Below are 24,776 nucleotides of genomic sequence, written 5' to 3' on the forward strand. Positions count from 1 at the left end.
TGGGATGTTTGCTCACCCAGCTGAGTGCTGTCATCTAGTGGTCGTGTCCACACAGAACGGACAGACTGATTATACATGTGGCTCTTGGACAGCTGACAGATCGTATTCCACAGACTGTCCAGGGGTCTGTTCAGCTCCCCAACCCCCAGGAAACCATGGACAGACGGGCTGGAGGAGGGCTTGTAGTACGCCTGAATTCCTCGATCTTCTCCTTGGTACCTAAATGAACACAGGCCACCACACATTAGCACATAAATTATATTTGGAAAGAGAATCTTTAAATCTGAAGCTGCTCAGGATAATCTTGACAGACAAGGAAGAAATCCCCCAAAAGCAGATGGCAGGGGGATTGTCTCGAGGGTCGCTGGTTTTTGGACAAGTTCAATAATGGGATGTGACCGAACTCACCTCCAGCCTGCTGCGGCTTTTCCCATCACCAGGTTGCCCAAATCCCCAGAAGAAGAAGCTAATCGCACCTGTTGAGAAGGAACGTCAGTCAAACAAAAAAATGTATATATCCGAAAGAGTAGATTGAAAGGATGGGGAAGTGTTACAATGCACAGTTCACTACTATGTGGCTCTTCTTATTGAAATACATACACAGAGAGTAATATTGAGAAATCTTTCTCTTACAAAACAGTATTTCTTTAAATAAACTCTGAATGTAAGCCTGTATTACCTCAGCTAGAGCTCGACCGAGAAGACTGGATGTGATGTCCTGATAGGTTGTGGAGATGGAAGAGGAGGAGCTGAAGGAGGCGGTGCGCTGACGTGCACAAGTTGGCGGTGATGGAGATGAAGTCATGAGCGGCTCAAACCCACTGACAGGCAGGTCAAGGCGGACATCTGATAAGAGACGTTGTTATTAATGTGGAATTTGAATACAGACAATGCGAGAGAAAAAAGGTAGAGACCTGGGCAAAAAATACTAATCTACAATACAAAATATGCTCATATATATTAGTTTTTGAATCAAAACAATGCCAAAGAAGTGAACTATGATCAGCTGAAAGAGGCATGACTCATAGGCATTTCATTTTTGTAGCATAATTTGTACTGTAGAGGGACATTTGAATCTATCCAAAAAACGTTTTGCCCAAGTCTGTTTTAGGTTTGTGAATCATTGTTGTGCTGTTACCCTGGGCTGACAGCCAGGCTCTCTGCGTCTTCACACTCTGAGGACCACATATAGGAGGGCGAGTCCTGACCTTCAGCCCTTCATCTTGCAACCCTGTGATCTGAGCAAAGACAGCACCATCAGCACAACATTAATACAACAAATCTCATAACTTGAGCTGTTTGAAGTAAAAAAAGTCATCCGAAACATTCGTCTGAGATCTTAATTATTTCAAATATCTATCGCAACAAGTACAATTAGTGTCCAGACCTGTCCAGTTAGAACCGGTCTGTTGCCATGTTGCAGCTGGGTGGTGTTGCCACTGTTGTACCCTGATGTTGGTCCAGAGGACAGACTCAGACTAGATCCTGTACACAAAGTGCTGTTGCTGGTCCTCGTCCGATGCCTCAGGTCATCCTGCGTGACACAAGTCAGCTGGACTCAAGTTGACTGTATTTATCTGGCTACATTCGCTTTAAAGAGCTTTAAAATCTGCCCATCACAGCAAACCCGTTCTGATCATACATTATTTGTTTGGATAAGAAAAACAAATCCCGAAGACATTCAAATCATAAGAAATTAAAAGGAAGTCCTTTTTTTTTTTAAAGAAAGCACAGACATATCATAAACAAAACTCAAAGCCAGTCTTCAAATTAGTAAGTAAAACTAGTTTTACTCAAGTTCCTCTGTGCACATCTAAAATCTGAGAACAAAGTTTGTACTTGCAAGCAAGATTCAGAACATCACCACATGTTTATAAGAAAACCTGTGTCCTTGGCAGCTTATGCAAGTGTGATATTGAATCTTTAAGTTTACATTGCACATACACTGAGAACAGACTTGACTGGACAGGGAATTGGACTTGTATCTAATTTAAACTTTGAAAATGAAAAATTCTTTTAGATGTCATTTTAACACCGTCTAACAAGGTAATTGGATGGTTTGACGGAAGCAAACATATCAGACACACATTATTATTCAAAGCAGCATATTTTATACATCTTTGAACATAACTGGAAGGGATCTTTAATTGCTCTCTCTGCCAGAGGCCTGAACCAAATCGTCATATTGTGACATTTGGAAGAAATTAATTATGATTCTGCAATGACAAACTGACCTTGAATTCCTGAGACAGGGCCTGCTGCTGAAGCCGTCTCTTCTCCAGCTCTGTTCTCTCCCGAAGTCGCTCTCGGGCTTTTGCAATCTCCGTCCTGGCTTCTTCCCGGGCTCGGCTGTAGTCGCGCAGCAGCTGCTCAATGTCAGACGGACACTGTCCTTCTCCCCTTGGAGGATCTGGTACTCTGTAGGACGTGATAACTTAGTAAAAACTATCCCCTAAAAATCAATATATACCAAAACAGCTGCCATATTATAAAATACGTTCATAAATTACTTTTAGTAAATGTTTTACAGACATATTCCAATGCTAAAATGAACATGATTTATGCATTAAATGGAAGACTCAAGTGCTTCTTTGATTAAGTAAAACCTCGTGTCTTACCTGGTGCTGTCTATCACCTCTTGGCGGAGTCGTTGAAGGTACTCTTTGCGCCGACTTGGCATTGCAGCAGGCACCTTGGAGGAGGAAACATCCTCTTGAGGGGCGCTGCAAGGATGTTTGCTAGGACTCAGACTTCGAGCTCTCCGATAAGTCTGGAGGCGTTCCTCCCTCTCCTGCCTCAAGCCTTCAATGCTCCTGCGATGCCTGAGAGGAAGATGAAAATAAAATTTAGTACGGTAAAGTCAAAGAGGGGATTTTTGGCTGATTTAATGGCACCTCAATTCCTTCTCACTGGCTACCAGGATGTGTCAGCAGTGTCAAATACAAAAATCTTTCGTGCTCAAAGCTGGCAGGGTGCTGAAGTGTCCAGAGTCTTGCTGAATTATTCCTTAATCAGTCATTGTTCTGATATAAATTACAAAAGAAATTTCCATTTTTTAATGTTAAGATAAGCAAATTACCTGCAGAGTTCAGTAAAACAGTGAGACACAGTTATAGTAAACTTTTCATGTTTATGGCCATGTTTCACAGCAATTTCTTTAGAAGTTCAAGACAATCTAAATATGTCAAAATACAGAGCGTTAGAGTAAAATCCATACATACTAGAGATGATAACTTAAGTGTAGATGTAATAAATGCCATTCATAATAGATTAAATATATATGAACCAATAAGGCAGAAGATGAGCAACATGATTCAGATTTGCTGTAGTGCCATGCTGCGCCACCAGGTGGAGTATCTTATTGTTTAGCGAGTTGGAGTTATAGGTGTATTTGCTGACCGCCTTAAAGGGTACATAAAACAAGCACACCTTCCTGTTGTTCAAATGTGAAAATGGTGTCCGACTGCTGTCTGGTTAAGTTAGATATCTGAGGTTCATGCTGTCGCTAAGCTAGAATTTCAAATGCTAACACGGAATAGGAGCTGAGTGTCTGGCAGCACAGAGCAGTTGTAGCTGCTAACCCTGTTAACATTCAGGAGCAGCAGGACTCTGAATGCATGCTTCCAAAAACATTCAGACTGAAGTGATGAAGGGTATCAGCAACAATCTTCTCTGAGTACTAATACATTTTTGAGGCTGCAGTAAAGAGTCACAGATTTCCTGGAACGACAAATGTGCTGTGACGGCATTAGTGGACATTTGTTACAGTTGAGCAACTGTTTCCAGCAGCTGGACTAATGTTAACTACAGTGAACATTTCACTCCATCATGTAAATCAAGAACGAGAGTTATTCTGATGTCAAACCTCTGTGAAGAGAGTAATATAATGTTGCCTTATCTCTGAAATACTGTATCTTGTTGTCAGGCCATTCACTGAATAGCAATGTTACATGAAGTCATTATCTTTTGCTGTTTATAATTCAATTAACCTAATGTTTGCTTTATGTTCTCCTAATTCCTTATGGAACCAAGCTGAGTTTGTGGCCAACATTAAGCGCCAGTGGTTATAGTGCTTCATTAGCAAATGGATAAACATCAATTGTATTTCATTAAATACAATGCTTTATTGATTTTGTCTTGTCAATGTGGTTGATAATTGGTTTAGGAAACATTTTAAATATTGCATCCCTAACCCTTACCGATCATACAGCTGCTGTTTCGTTGGAGCAGAGGTCGGTGGTTCCAGCCCTTCTTTGGACCTCGGGGACAGCACCTTTAACAGCGCATCTGTCTCTCCCAGACCATAATGTAGTTTGGCCTCCGTCAGCTCCACAGTCAAAGGAGTCGGGTTCATGTTGAGGCTGACTGTCGCCATCACCTGCTCTCTCTCCTGTCGCAGCTTCACTATCTCTCTTGCCCTTCTGTCACTCGGCGCCACAGACTCCACATTAGAACCGAAACTCTCCATCTCACCCCATTCTGCACAGTTTCTGCTCCTCATGTGGTCGTTGGTAAGAAATGTGGTTATTTTGTTTGAGCATTTTGATTGTTCACGGTTGACGCCAGACCAGTTGTTGAACTTGTTGTGCATGGGCAGGTCCTCTGGGACTCTCTGAGGGTCTTCACAAGGAAACACACTGGTGACAGGTTCAATGTTCACGAGGACATCTGTGTTGCACTCACTGGGTGCCAGTGAAACCATGTCATCCTCTTGAAGCTGGTCGGTTTTGTCACCGAGCGGGGATGCATTGTAAGAATCGACGCAAAAATCACCAGAATTGAGTGCAGGTGTTGGGAAGTTTGATGCTTGCAGTCTTAAGATGGGAGATGAGTGGTTCTGCAAAATGAAACCATTTGTCGAAGCAGAAGTCCTCCATGGTGGGGAGGTCGTCTGCCATTTGGAAGTGGGCTGGTTGTTTTTATAGTTTACATTTCTTCTGTCAGTGTCTGTATATCTATCCAGTGATGAAGTAAGGCTTGAAGGGTCCTGATCTGATCCTTTGGGGCCTGAGCAACTCATTTCGCTCACGTTCTCAAGCGATACTGACACTGATTTACTGGAGGAAACATGATCCTGTGTTGCCAGTTGATTGTCATCTGAAATAGAAGGAATGGTAAGGCTGTCTTCCTCAGAAGGACTGTTTTTTTTTCGATCCTTATATTTTGGAGGACACAGAGGAGCTGATTGTTTTCCTTTATGCTTCATTCGCAGCCTTGTTCCAACAGTAAGAATAGGAGATGATGCACGGTCTGTGTAGGTAGCCTGTTTCTTTATAAAAGCAGATGCATGGTTTGTTTTAGGACTGTGATTTTCTTGGCAACAGTTTTTCGATGACCTGTGGGTTATTTCAGATATACTCCTGTGGCCCAGTTCCTCAGATGTGCTCCGTTTTGAGACTCGAGAAGAAGCAGACCTTACACGTCTTTGACAGTCAGCTGCAGTCTTCATATGAGGTGTTTTGAGAGGGTCATTCTCTGACTGTGAGGCAGCAGAAGTGTTAAACCTCAGGTCAGGTGTGCTTTTCATCTTTTCATCTGTCTTTGCTTTAGTTTTCACCGCACAGTGCATATTTTTGTCTTGAGAGACACTGACAACCTCAGAGCCAATCACTTTCACTATCACATTGACTTCATGAGATCTTGAAGTTTCTCTGGGTGTTTGAAGAACAACTTCCTTCTCTGTTAAAAGCTTTTCAGTCTGGATCGCAACATCTGCGGCTGTTTGAGTTGAAAAGTCTCTCTTGATGCAGTCTTTACACTCACTGTAAGACAAGTTCTTTCTTGAACTGGACTTGCGAGCTTCACCTGTTCTCATTCCCTGAACATCCTCCAGCAGATCTGAAGTGCTATCGATCAGCTTGGAGAGCTGAGCCGACATGCTTTCCATACTGGCCCACGTTGGAGATTCTTTAATATCCACTTTGGCTTTCTGTGATGCAGGTACATCTGTGTAGCTCCTTTTGTGACGGTCTTTCCTCTTCAGAGAGCCACTGCTGTTGGCATTATTGACTGTCTGGAGCTCAGTCTGAGTACTGTGCTCACATGTTTTCCTCTTTTGTGGCTGCATATTGCTCGCCTGGGACTCTTGCTCTGAAGAGTAAACAAACATGATTTCATCCACCTGACTGGAGTTGTTACCAAAACCACCCGGCACACTGTTGCTTGAAGAACTGCTGTTGAATGTCAAATTGGCAAGACGACTGTGAATATCCACAGATGCCTGGTGACGAAGCTCAGACGTTCGGGTCGCATGTTCTTTATGATCTTCGATACTGCTAAGCGTACTGGAGAGCCCCTTGTTGGTGGCGTATGTGCTGAGATGGGAATTGAAAGGGGAGTTCTTCCCATTCAGACCATTATCGACACTGCTGCACCTTGTTATGCGTTTTTCTGAGCTGTTTAAAAGCGGAGATTTACAGGAGAGGTCAGCGGCGCTTCCGAACGCAGGGTTCTTATAGCAGTGTTGGTTTGAGTCGTCGTCTTGCCACTGGTGAACAAAAGGGTTTATGTCACTGGAAGCAAAACGAATAGAGGAGTCCTGAGACTTTTGTGCATGTTGTGGTTCACTTCTCTTTGCATATGGGCTGACTGTCTCTGAATCGTTTTTTTGTGACACTGCTTGAGGAGGTAAAGAGCGCCGTTTTTGGGTGTAATCTTTGCTACATTTGACCTCACTTTTAACAGAACTCACATTAGAAGAAGGCTTCAATTTAGATTTGCTCACTGACACTAAAGTAGAATTATCCGCATCACTGCTTCTTGCATGTCTGACTTCTTGTTTAGCATTGTTCTGGGTGCCCAGCTTAACCCATTTAGATGTCAGACGGTTGTGATGCATTTTAACAGCTCTGTTATCCTCCTCATCCTCATCTGATGACTTGAGAGAGGAGTCAGAGGAAGAAGTGGGATAAGTCTTCATGTTAGATTTTCTGACTCTCTTAGTCTTGGCTTTTTTAGACATAACAGCAGAATTACCCAGCGCCCCAGCAGCTGTGTTTAACCTGGTCTCTTTGGACAGGACAGATCCAGTGCTACTTGGATTTCTGATGCCATTTTCCTGTGGCATTTTGTGTTCTTGAGCAGAAGGCAAGATATTTTTAGACTTTGACTGTACTGAAATTGCTTGGTGCTGCTGCATAATCTGACGTGTCCAAGCCTCTTTGTCACTTTTCATTACTCCATCTCCTTTGCAGTCGACTTGAGCATCTTTATCAAATTTGCACTGTGAATCTGATAAACTTTGGCATTTGTTACTGTAATTCAAGTTGACCACACAAATCTGAGCCAAGTTATCTAAATGAGTTTGTCGACAGCTGAACGGATCTTGTGCTGTGCTGGAAGGATCGCCTCCTGTTGTCGTGTCTGTTTCCACATCTTCATTGTGACAAGAGAAAACCACGTTCTTGTCGCTGTGGCATTTGTCTGGTTTGAATTGATGTAATCCTCCATCAGCTAATAACTTAATGGCTCCGGCTGTTTCTGGACTGTTCTGGAAATGTTGTTCAATCAACTTTGGCGAGTTCTGTTTGGATGAATAATAATCTTTACTTTCAACACTGGATGCAGCTTCCATACTGACATTCTCTACAGTACAGTCACATTTTAATTTTGTGTGACCAGTGGTGCAAAGTGTTTCATGGTGTATTTGGTGAAGTTGTGGGTTCGGGCGCTCAGCTCTGCGGTCAAGAATGAGGTCAGTGTTCAAAACAGCGGTGTCTGAACAGGTCTGGCTGTCCACTTTTTTGGAGCAAGTATCATCGATTGCCAGATTGAGATGAGATGCTACTCTCTGTTTACCTTCATCAGTCACTTCTTGAGCGAAAGCATTTGTCTCCTCAGTGATTCTTTGATAATCAATATATTTTCCTGCTGAAGAAGCATCACTCACCAAGGACAAATTAATTGTAGGGCTTCCAGATTGCTCACACCCTCCTTGGCTGTTCAGGCTCAGAATGGATTGGATGTTTGCTTTTTCAGCACAAGGACTGAACACTGGCCTGTTCGAGGTTTCATCAGAAAAGTTTTGAGCGTCGACAATCTTTTGTGTTACTTCAGAATATTTAAGCCTGCCATTTTTGTTGCCAGTCTTCAATTCAGCTGCCATATTTGAAGCCAGGTGCTCACTCTCGTCCACTGTATTTCTACATATCACCCTTTCCACTGAGAGGTTTGTTCCCTCTTTCGCTTGATTACCACTTTCATCTGTCGAGCATTTTACCGTCCATCTATGCTCATCATCGTTACAGCTGAGATAGCATGCAGATGACGACAAGGCATTCAGACTTTGACTCTTGTTCTTCCTGGCATCATCACTGCCAATCAGTGACAGTTTCACATGCTCTTTCACCACTTCTGAGATTCTCAGATCAATAGCGCTACAAATAGCATCAGACTTGCATACATGTTTCGTGCTTTCTTGATGTGTTTTACGGTGAGCAATCTGGTATTCTCCCCCTATAGTTTCTGCAGATACAGCCTTTATTGTTACACTTTCATTTTCAACAACTGGATTATGTCCTACAGACGTACCACTTTGTGAATTCCTGTCACCACGTTTAAAGCCAGACTCGGAGTGCTCAAAGATTTGACAGCCAGTCTCAGGTTTTTTGCTAGTGAGATCAGATGCAAATGAAGTCACTGTATCTTCTCTTATGCTGTCACCAAAACAGCCAGAATCAAATTGAGTGCTGTCAGTTCCTACGGTAGATTGTTCCCCTTTGGAGTCACTGGTGTTATTATTGTCATCAGGCCTAATATCTTCCTGACTTTCCTCTGTCATACAGCAGAAAGTTACCAACTCCCCGCTGTTGCTCCTTTTTAGAATTTTCAGGTTGCCCATAAAAGCATCCTGTTGGTCTTTGTTCCTCTTCCTGGAATTTTTACAAGTCGATTTAACAGCTTCCTGCTGTGGTGCAACGGACTGGTCAGCGCCTTTGGCTTCATCCCCTGTAAATGACGCATCTTCGGTATTCCTAAAATAACACTGCTGTGTGCCTCTCAGTGTTGCCGCTGCATCATCTAGATTGCATAGAACTTCCGTTTCAGTGGAAGATTTGAAGGTCGTTGCAGCACCAGGCATCTCTTCCACTACTTGAACCTGGTTTGTAGGATTTGTAGAGAAACGCAATATTGTCTGATGAGCTGAGGTGAACAATTCAGTGCCAGAGGACATTGTAATGTCAGCAGCCACCTTGTTTGGTGTATCTGTAAACACCTGAAGCAAATTTGAAGTTGTTTGTATGGTTTGGGGGGTCGCAGCTGGCTCATGAACATTGGGATCTGAGACAAGCAAGGAAGCTGGATGCTCATTGTAGCTGAGGCCTGGAGTATCTGCAACAGTTTTTCTCACTTCTTTGGATTGTCTTAAATGCTCTACATAATATCCCACATCTTTCTGAATACCTGACATCAGGGTATCTTCTGGTGTACCCAGACAGTCCTTTGAACCCTCCAGTCTGTGTTCCAGCACTGGTACATTTACACCCTCAGTGCTGGTGGATGTAGAACTAGAGCTTCTAGATCCACCTTGGGATTCTGAGAGATTCATACTTGTCGGACTGGGACTGCTGCTGCTCTCTGCATGTCTGAACACCATTTCTCTTTGGAAAGGTAGAGAATCCCTGTGAATCCTGGGACTGTCTGCTGCATCAGTGGAGGACCAGGCATCGGTGAGCACCAGCAGGTTCTCTGACTCCATCACACTGCAGCTGCTCAGAGAGCGTGGGCTGCTGGTCGAAGTGGTCTGCATGTTCCCAAACTCCTCAGTCAATTTATGAACAGTGTCTCTGCCTCTGGATTCTGCAATTAATGAGCTCTGAGAAAAAGGATTCCTGGTTGTATCGATTTCTCTTGTCTTTGGGGAACCTTGCTGGCTCCAATATGCCTCTGTTGGGATTGCCAGAGGTTTCTGGCAGCGGTCCCAGTCTGAACTGGTCTCTGTTGTCCTATTGTGCTGCATGAATGAATGAGCAGAATCTTTCACCAATGAGTAAGATGGTGTTTGTTTCAGTCTCTTCACTGTAGAGAATTTGCCACTGCTTTCCATAGTCAATGAATCTTTAGACATTTGACTGTCTTCGCTTTCTGCTTCACTCTGACCTGTATCCTCATGTCTCAGCTGTTCTGCGAGAGCTGCCGCATAAGCAGACGATAGAGAATCAAGAGAGAAAAGGCTCTCGCAGTCCGATGCTCCTTCTTCTCTGTCTTCCTGCTCTTCCGTCCATCCAGACAACTCCTGCTGCCTGTCTATCCATTGGCTGGTCCGGTTCATCAGAGCCTCAGTGCTATGCCACCTCCTCTGTCTGATGTTCTCAGACAAAGTCCTTTGGTCTAGCTCCTCACATGATACAGCAGTTTTAATGGCATATTTGCTTTGACTCATTTTGGCATCTTTAAGGCTCTTGTCTCTTCTTTGTCTCCAGTAAAATTTACTTGCTATCCTGCATAGCGGTTTTGGGACTCGTCCCCCATTTACACCTGTAGGTGGTTTTCTGAACACTTTGGACAGAGCTGTTTTTATCCTGGGTCCCACAGAACAAGATAAAGATTTGCTGATATTTTCTAGTTTGCTTTTGTCTGCACGGTAAGAGGTTTTCCCATTCGTAAAAGGAGCACTCTCACAACTTGGTTTGTCAGTTGTGGATCCTCGTATATTTTCTTTGCTGACTGGCAGCAAAGCAGTTCCAAGTGGTGACTTCAGTGTAACCGTTGAGTTCTGGTCCGGTCTGTTCTTAAAGGACAGGTCTCGGTTTGGCAGCAGAGGTTTTCTTTCTGGTCGTTCTCGACAAGGCTGAGCTTGTGGTTCCTCTTTGGCGATTTGCCTGATGTTTTCAGAGGAGACTACTCGCTTCTGACAGGACTGGCTTCGTCCTGATGAGATGGAGCCAGAACAACTTTGGGTCCTTTCCCGAGGAAGACACTCATCCGAAACCCACTTCCTGCTGCCAATGGAATCAGACGTTGCTGATGAACTTGAAGTCAGTTCGGTGGATCTGTTTCTCTTAAGGAAGTGTCTGACAGGAGAAAAGAAACACTGTAAGATTTGAGACCTACATTTAGGAAAATGTTTATATAAAGGAGACACGAGCAGATACACAACCAGCCAGATAAAACCCTGAGAAACTTTGGAAGGTTGCTTCATATTCCGAATGAAAATAAGTCACCAGGTTAAATAACTCTGGGTACTTACCTGTATATAGGTGTGTGCTGTGGGTAGAGCCGAGACAAAAGGTCTGCTGAAAATGAATGTCTACGAGAAACAAGCGGTCGTCCTCCGAGCTTTGATGGCGATCCCAGCTCAGGAGACTCTGGACTGTCTGCTCCTGCAGGCAAGGCCTTTTCCAGCTGCTGTAACTCCCTCTTTGCTTCCAATAGACGCCGCTTGCTGGCGATTCTCTCCAGCTGGTAATGCAGCCTTTTCCGACGGATGCGGCTCTCGGCACGGCAAAGCGCGTGATGCTTCAGCAACTCATCCTGCACTGATTTCTTCCTGGCCCTCACCACCCGGGATGGACAATCCACTGTAGGAGCTTCCAGATCCCTGGACACCTGACTTGTTAGCCTCTCCAGGAGGGGTGCAGGGAGGAGCTCTGCTTGAACTCCAGACTCTTGGGTGATTCTCTGATCTACAGTTGTCAGGTGATGTTTCTGCTGCAATATCCACTGCTGGACTGTTGGGGAAAGATTCAAGAAAAAGAAAATACATTGATCAGTATATTAATATTTTCTGCTGTGGTGATCCATTTTACTTTAACACCATTTGGAACTTCAACTTGGATTTCAAAATATGAGTGACATCTGCATCAGAAATAATATGCAGTTAGTGTGAGCGTGGGAAAAAAAGAGTACTGACTCTCAGCGTGCTGCTGTCGGAGGTGGGCCTGCTCTCTTTCCAGCTCTCTTTCTACCCTTCTCTGTTCAGCCTGAATCTCCTGTCGCAAACTCTCCACGAAGCGCTTCTGCTCCTCCACACGCTGCCTGGCAGAAGGCTCCTCGCTGGGAGTGAGACGGGCACCCTGCTGCTGTGGGAGCTTCACTTCTTCGACACTATGAAAATAAGGCACATGATCCAGGATGAAAGACAGACTGAGAAACCATGATGAAACAAGGGGGGAAAAAAGGCAGTCACAAAGAGTAAAGCAATCATTTTTACCCACCTACACAGAAGCTGAAGTCGAGAATTTTACAGTTTGGTAGCAGGGTGGCAGGATTTAAATACAGCTACTGTTGACTTCAGCGTCTCAGCTGTAACTAAGCAACCCTCCTGAGTCTGAACTGTAAACAGCTAACTGGGATTGTTCACAAAGGTGGGGGCAAATGGAAGAACATTCAATCTCCACCAGCTGGAAGGAAACATGCACGAAGTGTTGCCCTATTTCTACAGCATGAACACTGGTATGACACTTATCCCTCATCAAGTATGTAAGCTGTGTGTTGACAGAATAAGATCACTCTGCACACCACATACATGTACACAGAGTGATGAATATTCCCCTGAATAACAAAAAAGAAAAGATTTCATTCTGTGTATTTGTTTGGAGGCACTTACCTGTCATCTTGAGTCAAGGGGCAAAGTTCAGTGTAGGTGCAGGTCATGCCACTTTCACTGGCCTAAGAACGATAAAGAAAAAATGTCTACCATGACTACCATTGCTATTTTTAGAACAGAAAGACATAATAACAAACAACTTTGTCTATAATCAACATGAAAGTACCTCACCCAATCAGCCGCTCATCATAAATATTATCATGATTGCCATCTTAATCAGCAGCATCACATTCATTATCAGGTGAGCAGCACCTACCCGTCTGCGCTCCCGAAGGACAGCTGCCTCTGCCGGGTGGTTGAAGCGGAACTTATGCACTCCTCCCAAGGTAATCACTGTCCCTGGAGAAAAAGAGACATATCCTTCATCACAAGCTGGGCTCAACCCATAGCATTGAAGCTGAGGGCACTGGTGTGTGTGTGCGTGTGCTGAATTTTGTGAGTGGAGCAGGGGTGCCTGTATATGAGTGTGTGTCTACGCTTTCATCTTGGCTTGATTCTGTGCATCTTTAAGTGTCATCTATATATAGCTGTACATTAACCTATATCTGAAACTGAATCTTTCTCCATGTATGTGTGCATACAGAACTGTTAATTAACCTATATTTGGTATCCAGCTCATAACCAGGATTACACGCAGGCTTTAATGCTTAGTGTCATGTGCTGTTCATGTCTAATTTTCTGTTGAACCAAATGCAAATTCCAACAGTATTTGCAAGTTTGAAAACATGACATTTTTGTTCTACCAATTTGAAACACAAATCTCTCACTGCATTTTCCTTTGAGTGTTAGCTAGATTTAAAGTTAGAATTCTTTTTTCATGGCTGGCATTTATTCTGCTACTGAATGCATCTTAAGTTACCGTCTCTGGATATGAACATAGAAATTATTATAAGAAAGGGATGGACGTGCATTTCTCAGATTAGAAACAAAAATCGGTATCAAGTCTGTGTCACATGCAATGGAAAAATCCTGTGGGAGCAAGACAGTGCAAACAAACTGTTTTGCAGAGGACGTGAGCTGACCTTGAGCCAGTCTGCAGGGCTCGGTGACCTCTCTGTCATTGAGTAAGCAGACGCAGTCAGGCAGCGGTCTGAGCGTTACCACACCCCTGTGGTTTTCAATCTCACAGCTGGCGCTGCCCTGAAGAACTACAGACAACAATGAGGAAATACAATCAACATTTTGATTCAGGGAGCTGCACTGATGCAGCTACTGTACTGCTCAACATATTCAGTGCTCCGTGCAACATTTAACAAAAAGGAAATGGCCCATTTTAGGACTTACTATACATTCTCATGCAGTAGCTTTAATGTGCTCTACATTTTGTGTGTGATACTGAGCAAACTTGATGTGATAGTTGTTGCTCTGCCTTTATATGCTGTATGATTTATGTATTTGGTGTCTTGTAGGGCACAAAAGGAGGAAAGGTCACATTAAATACCTTGAAAATTACTATTAGGAGCTGGATGACTGAACAGAGACTAACTAAAAACTCGTACCTATTTGTGGTTCTTTAAATTGGCTCTGAGGTCCGATGCAGGTGACTCCTTCCTGTAACAACAACAACAAACATGCTGAAAACATGGGAGCTATTCTCAATAAAACAACACAAACAAAAACATCAACACCCTTATGCATACTGGACATTAATTGGTTGTGCTCAAAACACAACATGACATAACTTTACAGAATGATATTCTGAGGACAGTTTTTGCTTCTAATCTTCCATTTACCTTAAAAAAAATGTTTTAATTTGTTTACTTTAAAGCCTTATATCCAATGGGATTAAAGGCTTTCTTATATGGTGTCAGGACCACATGTGCTCCCAGGTGGCCTCAGCTCTTCACATGCAGGAAACAGTGTAATTGTCAGGCCTAAGGGCATGCTTGTCATTGTCAGAATCAGGACAGCTTAAGCTCCCCTGAGTCCTAGCCTCAGAACTAAGAGCCTCTTATCCAACCGAGCTTTATGCATTGTAGAAAACACACACACACTTAGACGTATACACGTAAGGGAAATTGACAGGACAGTTGGAAGACGGAGTGAAAAGAAAAAAGACAACAGAAACGCACCTTTTCTCAAGAGTTTTTCGAGCAGAACAGAGTGAAATAATAGTAAGAGGAGGGGGAGGATCTAGCCAAAAAACAGATACAGTTTTAGTCAAGACAGCTGACAACAACAGTAACTTGAGATTTCACAAAAGTAGAGCAAATGTAGAACATATTAGTGTGTGAGACATTGCATCCTGTTGTTTATGAAAGGGAGTATTTTTAATGTAACACCACGTAGGGATAGAGAGACAGAATAGAAGTAAATCATCACACACAACTGACACTTTTCATAAATGCAAACTTCAGCACGTATACTAGTCATTCTAAAATCTAAACAAGCAAACATTTGAATACAACAAACCTAATCCCACATAAATGACAAAAAGAAGAATCCTTGTTGCTACTTTATATATTTGAGTTTTATTATCGTACCCTGAGGTGGTAAAAGACGACTCCAGTGCTGAGAACATCTCCATCAAGGGCGACCAGATGCGGTTGGAGCGAGCTGATGAGGAACCCGGCCCGATCTCTGTTGATGTCCACACTGTACTGCTCCAGCAGCTCCTTCTTGTCTCTCCAGCTTTCAGACCAGTCCTTTGTCAACTGCTCTACCTGTGAAGCGTATACAGATAAAGGCATAAGAAAATCTTGAAGTCAGAGGGATAAAACCAGATAATCAAAATATCTTTTGTCAGAGAGGGAATGTTGCTGTTACAATTTTTTATTTTACTTGCTGCTGCTACAAGTACAACAGGATGATGTCTAATACCGGGTTCATTAAATATACCAGTAAATTTTCCAGTTTCTACAAAGTTATAAAGTGAAACTCCCTTTGAGAATACACTGCACTTTTTTTTTTTAACACTTCTATGAAAATATAATTTTATTTCCCATGGAACTCTGCTGGTATCCAAGCATGCAGATAGGTTTCTGACTAGACTTGCGATGCTGACTACGTTCCGATGGCAAAATATGTGACGATGAATTTGCCTATCAAAGGCTGACGTTAACACGTGTTAACCTATATTCGTTTTCTGGAACATTTCCATAAATGTCAACCTGATGAAAAACATTCAGCTGAGCACACTGGCTCAGACACTCAGAAAGGCAGACGTAAGTAGCAGTAAGGAGTGAGTATTCATGTCGATCTTGTGGTACCTTTAGTTCGTTCTGCAGCACAATTTCAGAAAGATTTCCATCTCTCTCATCACTCAGGGATGGACTGGGATTACGCTGCTGTCAATCAAGACGGTAAAAAATGATCAGTCAACACATTGTACAAAGGGAAAATGTCATACACATTATGATGCAATGCAGTCTTTACCACCCAGAGGATTAGAAATGTCACAAAGACATAAAGCACTGCATTAAGGCTTTGGTACAAAAACTTGTAATGTGGGAATCTCTTTCATTCAAAGCCTTAGAGTACTAAGAAGACTTTTTTTGGTGCGTAAACCCAGCAGGGTGTTATCCCTGGGAGAGTTAGCTCCACGCTCTATTGAGAAAAGGTCACTATACCATTTCAAAGCTGAGCAGCATGCTCTTCAGCCTGTCAATCTCCTCTCTCAGTTCCCTGATCAGTCGAACGTTGGCATCCTGCACAGGAATCAAAGCGCACATTAACCTACTAAAAACATTTAGATCAAACATTAAGTCTTGGCGTCGGCCCCTCAACAGCCACTAACCTCATTAACCCGAGGCTTGTTGACAATATTTCTGGCATGAGCCGCATAGCGCAGGGTGCTCAGGGTCTCGTTGTAGCTGTTAGCAGAGGGTGAGACCGCTGCAACACAAATACACATAAGAAAAACACACGAGCAAGGACACACAAAAAGCAGTTAGCACTCACTTCACATGAAATATGAATGGCAGTTTACAGAGAGACACATTTTCAAATCAGGGCTACAGCAAAAACCTATTTTCTATCCGTTTAAATACACAATACTCACTTGCAATCATGATAGTCTTGGAGTTGCCACCAAGACTGTCTTTCAAAAGCCAGGTTAGCACAGAGTCTCTGTAGGGGATGAAGCAGTGCCTCCTCCCACCTCCACCTCCTCCTCCAGACAGGGAGCTGCTGTGGCTTCCCACCGTGCTGCCATCGCCCTCAGAGGCCACACTGTTGATACTCTGGCAGCTGTTTGACATCTGGGAGTTCTGGGCTGTGGAGGCAGCGGAGAAAAGATTGACGGATTTAGAGAGAAAGTTAAACAAACACAAGGCAATAAGAACAGAGGAGATACGGAAGGAAAAAAATGTAAATTTGTAGAGGATAATTTAATCCAAATAAAAAATATATTTTAATTTCTTAGACGTAATCACTGGAGCTTAGAAGTAAAATAATAAAAAGATCTCTTAATTTACCAAGAGCAGAAATGACAATCCCCAAAGTAACCAGTGACTTGTTGATGTTGGAGCCCTCCGTCAGTCTGTCCCTGCAGTAGTGGGGATCTGCTCTCTCACTGTCAGACACAAAATGAACACAACATGAGGTTCACGTCACGTTATTAAAAAAATCACTCAAGACGTAGATAATGCAATGTAAAAACTGTGAAGGAAATCTGAGGGCAGTATTCAATATCCACTAGGGGGCACTTAAGTCAATGAATTTGACTCAAAAGAAGGTTACAAAAAACAGAACACATGTAAGAAGGAGAAAACAACTTCACCTTCCAGCCAAGTCCACCAAGTTAATCTTGCTGACGGTTTCTGAAGGAAGGTTGTTTTCTAGGATGGCCTGCGGACAAAAAACGAGAATAATTAATCAAGAATCTGCAGATAAATCACTCAGAATGTGATAAATATACATAAAGTAAATACTTCAGAGTATCATGTGCAAATTAGGAATAGTTATTCTAATTGTGAGTTGATTATTAGAAAACAAAAGAAGAGTTTGACGTTACGTAAGCTGTGCAAGAGATCATTACCTGCGTGTACTGAATAGTAAAGATGGCATGGGATCTGCTGCTGGCGTCATGGTTGTGTGTTGCTGCGGTGATGCGGTTGGCGATGCCTTCCTCCAGAAGGTCCATGGCCTGTTTGCAGTCTGAGACCACATGCTGAGACAGGTCTGATTAGAGAGAAAGCAAGAGATTCCAAAGGCTGAAATCCTGAAATCTTGGCAAATAAAAAAAAATAAATTGGCAACATTCTACCATGACCTCAAAATGTCTATTAATGGCCCTAACTTTCACAGTGGAAAGCAATTAATTTGAGACTTGGAGTGCAAAACTAGGTGAGTGCAGTCTAGTTTCTATTGCACAGCGAAGAATTTTCATTTTACAAAACCTTTTAAAAACATAAAAACGAACGAAACTTTGAGACAGAGAACGATATAGATTTACATTTTAAAGTTAGTTATGTATGACTGCTACAGGAATGAAGCTGCACTGTTAAAATGATTGGAAAAAAAAAAGGAAACATAAAAAAGAACAGTTTTTATTGTAGCCCTGTGACAGACTGGCGACCTGTCCAGGGTGTCCCCTGCCTTCGCCCGAGTCAGCTGGGATAGACTCCAGCACCCCCCGCGACCCTAATGAGGATAAAGCGGTGTATAGATGATGGATGGATGGATGGAGTTTTTACTGTAGGGATAAGAGTGCTTAGAGGCACAGAAACGTGGAAAAGACACAAACAGGAAACATGACACATCAATACTTGCTCCCATGTGACTTGTTATATTTTCCCACAGCATCTTGTAACAAAATTTCTAACAATGCTACTTCCAGGCGTGAATCACACCAGCTTCAGTGGCTGTTAAACACGTGCACACACTTAACCAAAAAAGCTTTATCTTGTGGCTGCTTTTTTGTTTTCAGGTAGCCAGTCAATAAAAATATAATTCAATTATTGTAAAACAATAAGAGTGACAGTAAAACATTGTTTGAACGGACGAGTGTGGAGGGAACAGAAGTAAAACCTAGGCATCCTAAATGTGCTCTGTGTGTGCGGTGAAGTGTTCTCCTTGGAACCACAAGGAAATGACTTCACTTCCTCTGGTCAACTGGGATTTCTCCTGATACAGACAATGAGTGGATATGGGGCTTTAAACACAGAGTCGGGCAGATGACAGGGAGAGAAAGACAGAGAGGGAAAGGATGAGGAGATGGAGGGAGAAAGAGAAAAAAGTAAGAGAAGAGGAGCTAAAATGGGAGTTCTGGATAAAAACCAGGATGTCCAACTCTGGAAATGATCAAAAGCTTAACAAGGGAAGAAAATTCCACCACTGACCGCATACCACACTTATAAACTAAACTTACAAGGCACAAGCCTCACTCCAAATACTGCCGGCCAAATTACATATCCAACTTCAAATAAGGACAATGTGTCGGAGAATGAAGAGAAAAAAGATCTGGTCTTTCTAAATCGACTCTTGTCTTCACTTTGTCAGTATGAAAAGAGCTTTTTTTAAACTTCATAATTCACTGCTGACGTGTTGAAGTGTTAATAGTCTAACAAACTTGCTGTACATACCTTGCAAAAGCACTTAATGATGCAATAGTACAAGTTAAATAATTAAAATCCCATGTTTGGGACACAATATTATTCAAAAGACCAATTTCCATAGATACACACATACATAGATACACTGTGTTTGATTTTTCTAATGGATTAATGTTAATTCAAAGCTTTTAGTTTTCTATTAAAACTGTCAACTGGAACCAATGGCCAAAAAAGACAAAATTCTGATTTCTCAGCTCATTTTGTTCAGCTTCACGTGGAACTGCTGCGTCATATTTAAACATAATCAGAGTTAACATTATTTGTTTATCTTGCTTAAATCTTAATTTACGTATTTGTAAGAGGGGTGATAAAAAAGTTCAGAGGTAATGCTAAAAATCAAAAACCTTGCTTGACTTGAATTTGATCTCATTGTGATGTAGTACACCTCTACTGATGCTCCTGCTGAGCTTGTAACGGTCCGTGTAAGTGCCATTATGTAAACATGTCAAGCACAATCTGCTAAATCTCCAAAACCATGGCAAAACAGCAGCTCTTCAACTAAAATTTTATTTTGGGGTTGAGGAAGAAGTCACTGGGAGCCTAATCAAGCGAGCAATGATTGTGCTGTGGTGGTCAAAAAAAAAAAAAAAAAGAGAATTATGAACAAAACAAGATCAAGTCCTGCGCCTGGTCCAGCATTGGACACTGCATGCGCTTTCACGCTGAAAACTGTAGGGTACTAACAGACAAACCCTCAGGATTCTTCCTCTATTTCAGAGGGTTCTTTTATGTGTAGATAGGTGTATTTGATGGCAAAAAATAAATAATAGATGAAACATCACTTATGGAAGCAGCAAGGGTGAAACGGTCAAGGATCAGCATTTTACGGTACAAATTTTGCTGCAAGGAAAAAGCAAGCGCGGCTTTCAAATTCAAACGGAGTGCAGCCCTGGGATGTATACATTATGTCTTTGTTGTTTATTACTTTACAAAGTACAGATGCAGCTGACCAAAGTGTTCTGTCATTTTGTGGCACTTATCCAGGTTGTTTTCTCCCGACAACATCCTTGTACCTACTCTCAGATGTACGTCGCTTTGCATAAAAGCATCTGCAAAATGAAATTGTCAAACTGTAGAAGTATCCACCTTGTACATATGGTCCTTTCTCAGGATGTTCTCGCACTCTCAGAGATGCCCTCTTCTTCTGCTCTCCTCCCCTCAGCAGGTCTCTCACTCGCTCATTATAGATCTCCAAGAAGCTGCAGGGACAGACATCCTGAAGTTACAAATAAGCTTCAAAACTATGTCAGGAATGGATCAGATAATGTCTATTTTGTCTACATCATCACTGAGATGCTCACCGCAGGTCTAGATACAGACCCATCAAGCATCATGAGTCATTTTATTTCAATCCATCAGGTTCTGCAGCTCAAAAAAATGTACTTTTATGACGTTTTGATTTTATTGGAAAGCTACAGAACACAAATATAAACGAGGTGCGTGCCATGTGACAAAAAAAACTGGCTATATCTCTAATCATAGCTATCTGGACAGAGTTTTGGACTGCTTACCCAAACAAACATAGTCTTTGCTGGGAAGATTATAATCTCTGAACTGTAAAAATACTACATTTTTCCTTGTGAGTGAAATGCAGGGAGAACACAGAAACACAGAAAGCATAACATTTCCTTTGTCAAACTGACATTAAGACGATGTGAACACGGAGGCAGGAAATCCAGTTCTAATTTGCATTTTGTTGGCTGCACTTTTGCAGCATAACTGTTCCAAAAATACTGGTCTAATTTGAATCTTACCTTCAGAAAAAGGCATAATTACAATAATTAAAATCAGAACAGAGCCATGCAATAACACAGTACCTGATTTCCACTCTGCTTGAGTTCTGCCCATCAGGGAAATTGTCTTCAGAGCGAAAGAGACCCTGTAAGGAAAAACGAACTGCAATTTACTTCAACAAAGAGAGGAAGATGAATTACAAGTGTGCTCACGTTATTCATGTTGTCACCTGCATTAACTATAATCATACCTGACAAATACGAGGGGTCAAGCCGATGGACTCCTGCGGAACCCAAAAAATGGTCAGTTTGTTTGATAGTTGCCATGTGAAATTTGACCACAACTACATTCCTTTCTGAACACAGTGCTAACATTTCGTGTATTTCCGATGGAGTGAGGTTTGAGTTTAGACTTTTCGTAGTTGCACTGCCTCCATTGTGCATGATGATGTTAGCTACAGTATGAGAAATGGATCTAATGCCATGCAGCGATTCCAGCATTCTCCTCACCGGTGTCCCCATCATGGTGTAGGTTTTTCCAGATCCCGTTTGGCCGTAAGCAAACAAACATACGTTGTAGCCCTCAGAGGCTCCGGACAGCACCGACACACCCAGGTCCTGGAACACCTGATTAAATGAAGACGTACGTCCTTAATTACAAACACAAAAAGAAATCCAGATTGCGAAGTCTACAAATAACTAGGTAAAGAAACACACCTGCTATTCGTTCCCTGTGTTTATGCACGGTGCTTATTTGTGATGAACATGCTAACTTAAACATAGTTTTTTAGGAAGAATAAAGATTTCTGCAAACATAGTGTGTTGTTTACAGTCTGGGCCAATGTCCTTGATCTGAATTGCATTGTGTTTTTACACTAGTGTAGCTCTACACCAAGGTTTCATGATTACAATGCAGTGGCACCGGTCCAGTGGTGGGGGAGCTAATGTTGCTTCCTGCTGAGGTGTTTGGGTAAGGAGCAGGGAGGCCAGACAATTCTCTAGGTAAACAAATTTTGCAGAATGTATATGAGGGAGAAACAAGTGTGAGGGTAAAGTGACCGTGAAAAGTGACTGGGTCAGGAAAACAAACCTCGACTAAAAGCACAGTTCTGAGACGGGGGATCCTGGAAAGCCCCACTAAAAACAATCAGCTGAGGCCTCATGTTTTCATTCTTCCAGTGTCTACATCTGAGCCCTAGAGCCTTGAGATTACAAGCGCAAGACCAAATCATCATATCAAACACTCATTTTTTTCTTAAGTCTAACCACTTTCACTTTCATCACACTAGTGAACAATAATGTAGTCACGTCTTTTGTCTGTGCAGCAAAAGGCACTCCAGATTGCCATTAGAAAAAACTTCCCAACATCAAATGTGTTCTGCAAATGTAAATATTTGTTTTATAAATTATTTTCTTTAAGGACATATTGCATATATGTGCACAGAGAGATGAGTAAGAGGAAAAATGTCTCCAGAAATTAATTCCATAGTCAGAAGGTTTATCTTTATAATACAGTGATAAAGTATGATGCAGTATTCCATGATGGTTAATCTAACTAATACACTGACTACTTACAATCTCATGATAGGCAGGTTTTCATCACACAAAATCTTAAAGATGATTTCCTCAAGTTAACGATTTTCTTGTATAGCCCAGAAGCATAATTCATAAATCTGCCTTAAAGAACTTTATGGTTTACTGTCACTTAAAATGAAACTGTTATTAAGATGTTGTCATATGTGGTGATAATGTTTTGCCAGATGCTTTCTCATTGGCACATGGCTACACAACAATATTCATAAATATAAGATTGGCAGTCCAGCTCTTCATCTTTCGTCACAATGAAAACTTGAAACCCTTAGATGCCGTTTCAGTTCGAAAGCAGTGAAATTTTGATTTGCAGTTTCCTAAGTCTTAACATCATGTCATAATTTTCTTGTTTTGTCGAAAAACCCAAGACATGCACTTTACTATCATGCAGAGATGGGGACTTGAGACTTGATGACTTGGACTCAAGTCAACTCGAGTCCCTGTTTTAATGACTTGTGACTTGACTTGAAAAAAAAAAATACTTGCGACTTGACTTGGACTTGGAAGTTAAGACTTGGGACTTGACTTGAGACACGATGACTTGAATGACTTCAGTGTTATTATTATTATTGTTCACATCATGTTTTCAGTTTGAATGACGTTATTGTTATGTAAAATGCTGGATAGTCGAACAGAGGCTTTTAATTTGAAATCGGCTTGCCATATCAATCAGCCCCGCCTTCTCTACGTTGGCTACCTTAGTAGGCCTCCATGGCAGCGCCCACCGCAGGATATCAACATGTCAGCCGTACCCAAGGTAATCACCTTCGGGTACCAGGATTTCTATCAAGATGGTAAATGACGAACAGCGGGGGGATTAGCTGCTGCCTTGGGTAAAGTGCGCCGTCACACAATCAATAATACTAAAAAAAATGTTATTCTCTTCATAAGTGCTTGTCAATTTGTTATTAATGTCGGAGCCTGTTTACATTGTCTGGTTAGTTGGCATTTTAGCTATTGTTAGCTTAATATGACAGTAAGGAGTGGGGGGATTAGCTGCTGCCTTGGGTAAAGTGCGCTGTCACACAATCAATAATACTTAAAAAAATTGTATTCTCTTCATAAGTGCTTGTCAATTTGTTATTAATATCAGAGCCCATTTACATAGTTTTGTATAGTCAATTTGTACAATTAGTCTATTTGTGCATTTTTGTTATGTATATATGTTTGTATATATATGTATGCTGTCAAATATAATACAACTGACTAACTCTGCATCTGTTAGCTTACTCATAGTGAAACACAATGTGTCTGTTCAATTTTTAGTGCTAGCTCCAATACATGATATTGTGTCATATAGTGTGTGGTAGGGAGTGTGTGTGTGTGTGAGAGAGAGAGAGAGAGAGAGAGAGAGAGAGAGAGAGAGAGAGAGAGAGAGAGAGAGAGAGAGAGAGAGAGAGAGAGAGAGAGAGAGAGAGAGAGAGAGAGAGAGAGAGAGAGAGAGAGAGAGAAGGACTTTAACGAAGTTTAATATTAGCTGTTATTTGTTTTCATTGTTTGTTTCAACGCAGTGTTCAAAAATCATTTCATTTGCGTGTGTGTGTTATCAATAAATAATTTTATGATGTTATTACCGTTTAGTTTGATTCTATGAGGTATTTTACTGAACATGAGTATTTACAAAGCAAATCCAAATTATCTTTTTAACCTGTTGGGCACATTAGCCAGTGATGTTTACTGATAGTTACTTATATCTTGTCTTTTCACTTTATTAGGATCATATTCTGCAGGTAAAATTACAATAATGTGACTTGACTTGGACTTGACTTGACCTATTATAGGACTTGACTTGACTTGCCCAAGAAACAAATACTTGAGACTTACTTGAGACTTGCACATGTGTGACTTGGTCCCATCTCTGCTATCATGAAGAAAAGACGCAAATCTGTCCAAGTCTAGTGTGGAAACACAAAGCTGGAAGGTTTTCCGTGTCATCACAGAGGTACAGAATTAGCAGATATTTGCTTTTCATCGCTATCAAGGCCAAACTCACTGTATTATGATTAAAAAAAAAAAAACTCTACTAGCACCTGACACAGCACACATCGTGAGCATTACATGTGTTGATCACTTAATATGATGTATTATACTGGCCAGCTGGTTAGAGGAGGGGTAAACTGACTGATCATCTGACCTCTTTTGTTATCTTTCCTTTGTACATTACTGATAAGTGAAAAGAAACATCATCAGAATCATCTTCTGAGGACATGTGGCCTCAACTGCAACCCAAAAGCTTGGTCCAAAGGCAACACATGGCTTGGGGGGTAGCAACCTGATCCAGACCAGACCTGAGACACAGCACATTCTCCCCAAAAAACAAAACACACCCTGGGATCAGTGAGGAGTTCCCTT

At 41.9% G+C, this 24,776-nt stretch overlaps 1 protein-coding gene across 6 annotated transcripts in view; it reads right to left on the bottom strand.

The window, feature by feature from the left end:
• The window catches only part of stard9 (StAR-related lipid transfer (START) domain containing 9), a 46,799-nt gene that overhangs the window by 4,630 nt on the left and 17,393 nt on the right, over positions 1 to 24,776 (bottom strand). For 3 of the 6 annotated variants that reach the window (XM_022199294.2, XM_051951074.1, XM_051951077.1), the window contains exons 4-29: positions 21,345 to 21,461; positions 21,086 to 21,118; positions 20,919 to 20,980; positions 20,188 to 20,300; positions 17,526 to 17,668; positions 17,268 to 17,335; positions 16,963 to 17,060; positions 16,548 to 16,760; positions 16,284 to 16,381; positions 16,117 to 16,194; positions 15,757 to 15,834; positions 15,031 to 15,210; positions 14,047 to 14,098; positions 13,570 to 13,695; positions 12,804 to 12,886; positions 12,548 to 12,609; positions 11,852 to 12,045; positions 11,189 to 11,669; positions 4,200 to 11,012; positions 2,619 to 2,822; positions 2,235 to 2,418; positions 1,388 to 1,534; positions 1,139 to 1,238; positions 680 to 846; positions 409 to 476; positions 17 to 219 (exon numbers count right to left, since the gene is read on the bottom strand). In XM_022199294.2, the coding sequence (XP_022054986.2) occupies positions 17 to 219; positions 409 to 476; positions 680 to 846; positions 1,139 to 1,238; positions 1,388 to 1,534; positions 2,235 to 2,418; positions 2,619 to 2,822; positions 4,200 to 11,012; positions 11,189 to 11,669; positions 11,852 to 12,045; positions 12,548 to 12,609; positions 12,804 to 12,886; positions 13,570 to 13,695; positions 14,047 to 14,098; positions 15,031 to 15,210; positions 15,757 to 15,834; positions 16,117 to 16,194; positions 16,284 to 16,381; positions 16,548 to 16,760; positions 16,963 to 17,060; positions 17,268 to 17,335; positions 17,526 to 17,668; positions 20,188 to 20,300; positions 20,919 to 20,980; positions 21,086 to 21,118; positions 21,345 to 21,461 (10,165 nt within the window). Of the gene's footprint in view, positions 1 to 16; positions 220 to 408; positions 477 to 679; positions 847 to 1,138; positions 1,239 to 1,387; positions 1,535 to 2,234; positions 2,419 to 2,618; positions 2,823 to 4,199; positions 11,013 to 11,188; positions 11,670 to 11,851; positions 12,046 to 12,155; positions 12,222 to 12,547; positions 12,610 to 12,803; positions 12,887 to 13,569; positions 13,696 to 14,046; positions 14,099 to 14,619; positions 14,681 to 15,030; positions 15,211 to 15,756; positions 15,835 to 16,116; positions 16,195 to 16,283; positions 16,382 to 16,547; positions 16,761 to 16,962; positions 17,061 to 17,267; positions 17,336 to 17,525; positions 17,669 to 20,187; positions 20,301 to 20,918; positions 20,981 to 21,085; positions 21,119 to 21,344; positions 21,462 to 24,776 lie in introns of those variants that run through there. The other 3 variants (XM_051951070.1, XM_051951083.1, XM_051951079.1) reach the window with 3 other exon arrangements.

The sequence above is a fragment of the Acanthochromis polyacanthus genome, chromosome 1 (assembly GCF_021347895.1).
Source record: "Acanthochromis polyacanthus isolate Apoly-LR-REF ecotype Palm Island chromosome 1, KAUST_Apoly_ChrSc, whole genome shotgun sequence".
Taxonomy (NCBI): Eukaryota; Metazoa; Chordata; class Actinopteri; family Pomacentridae; genus Acanthochromis; species Acanthochromis polyacanthus.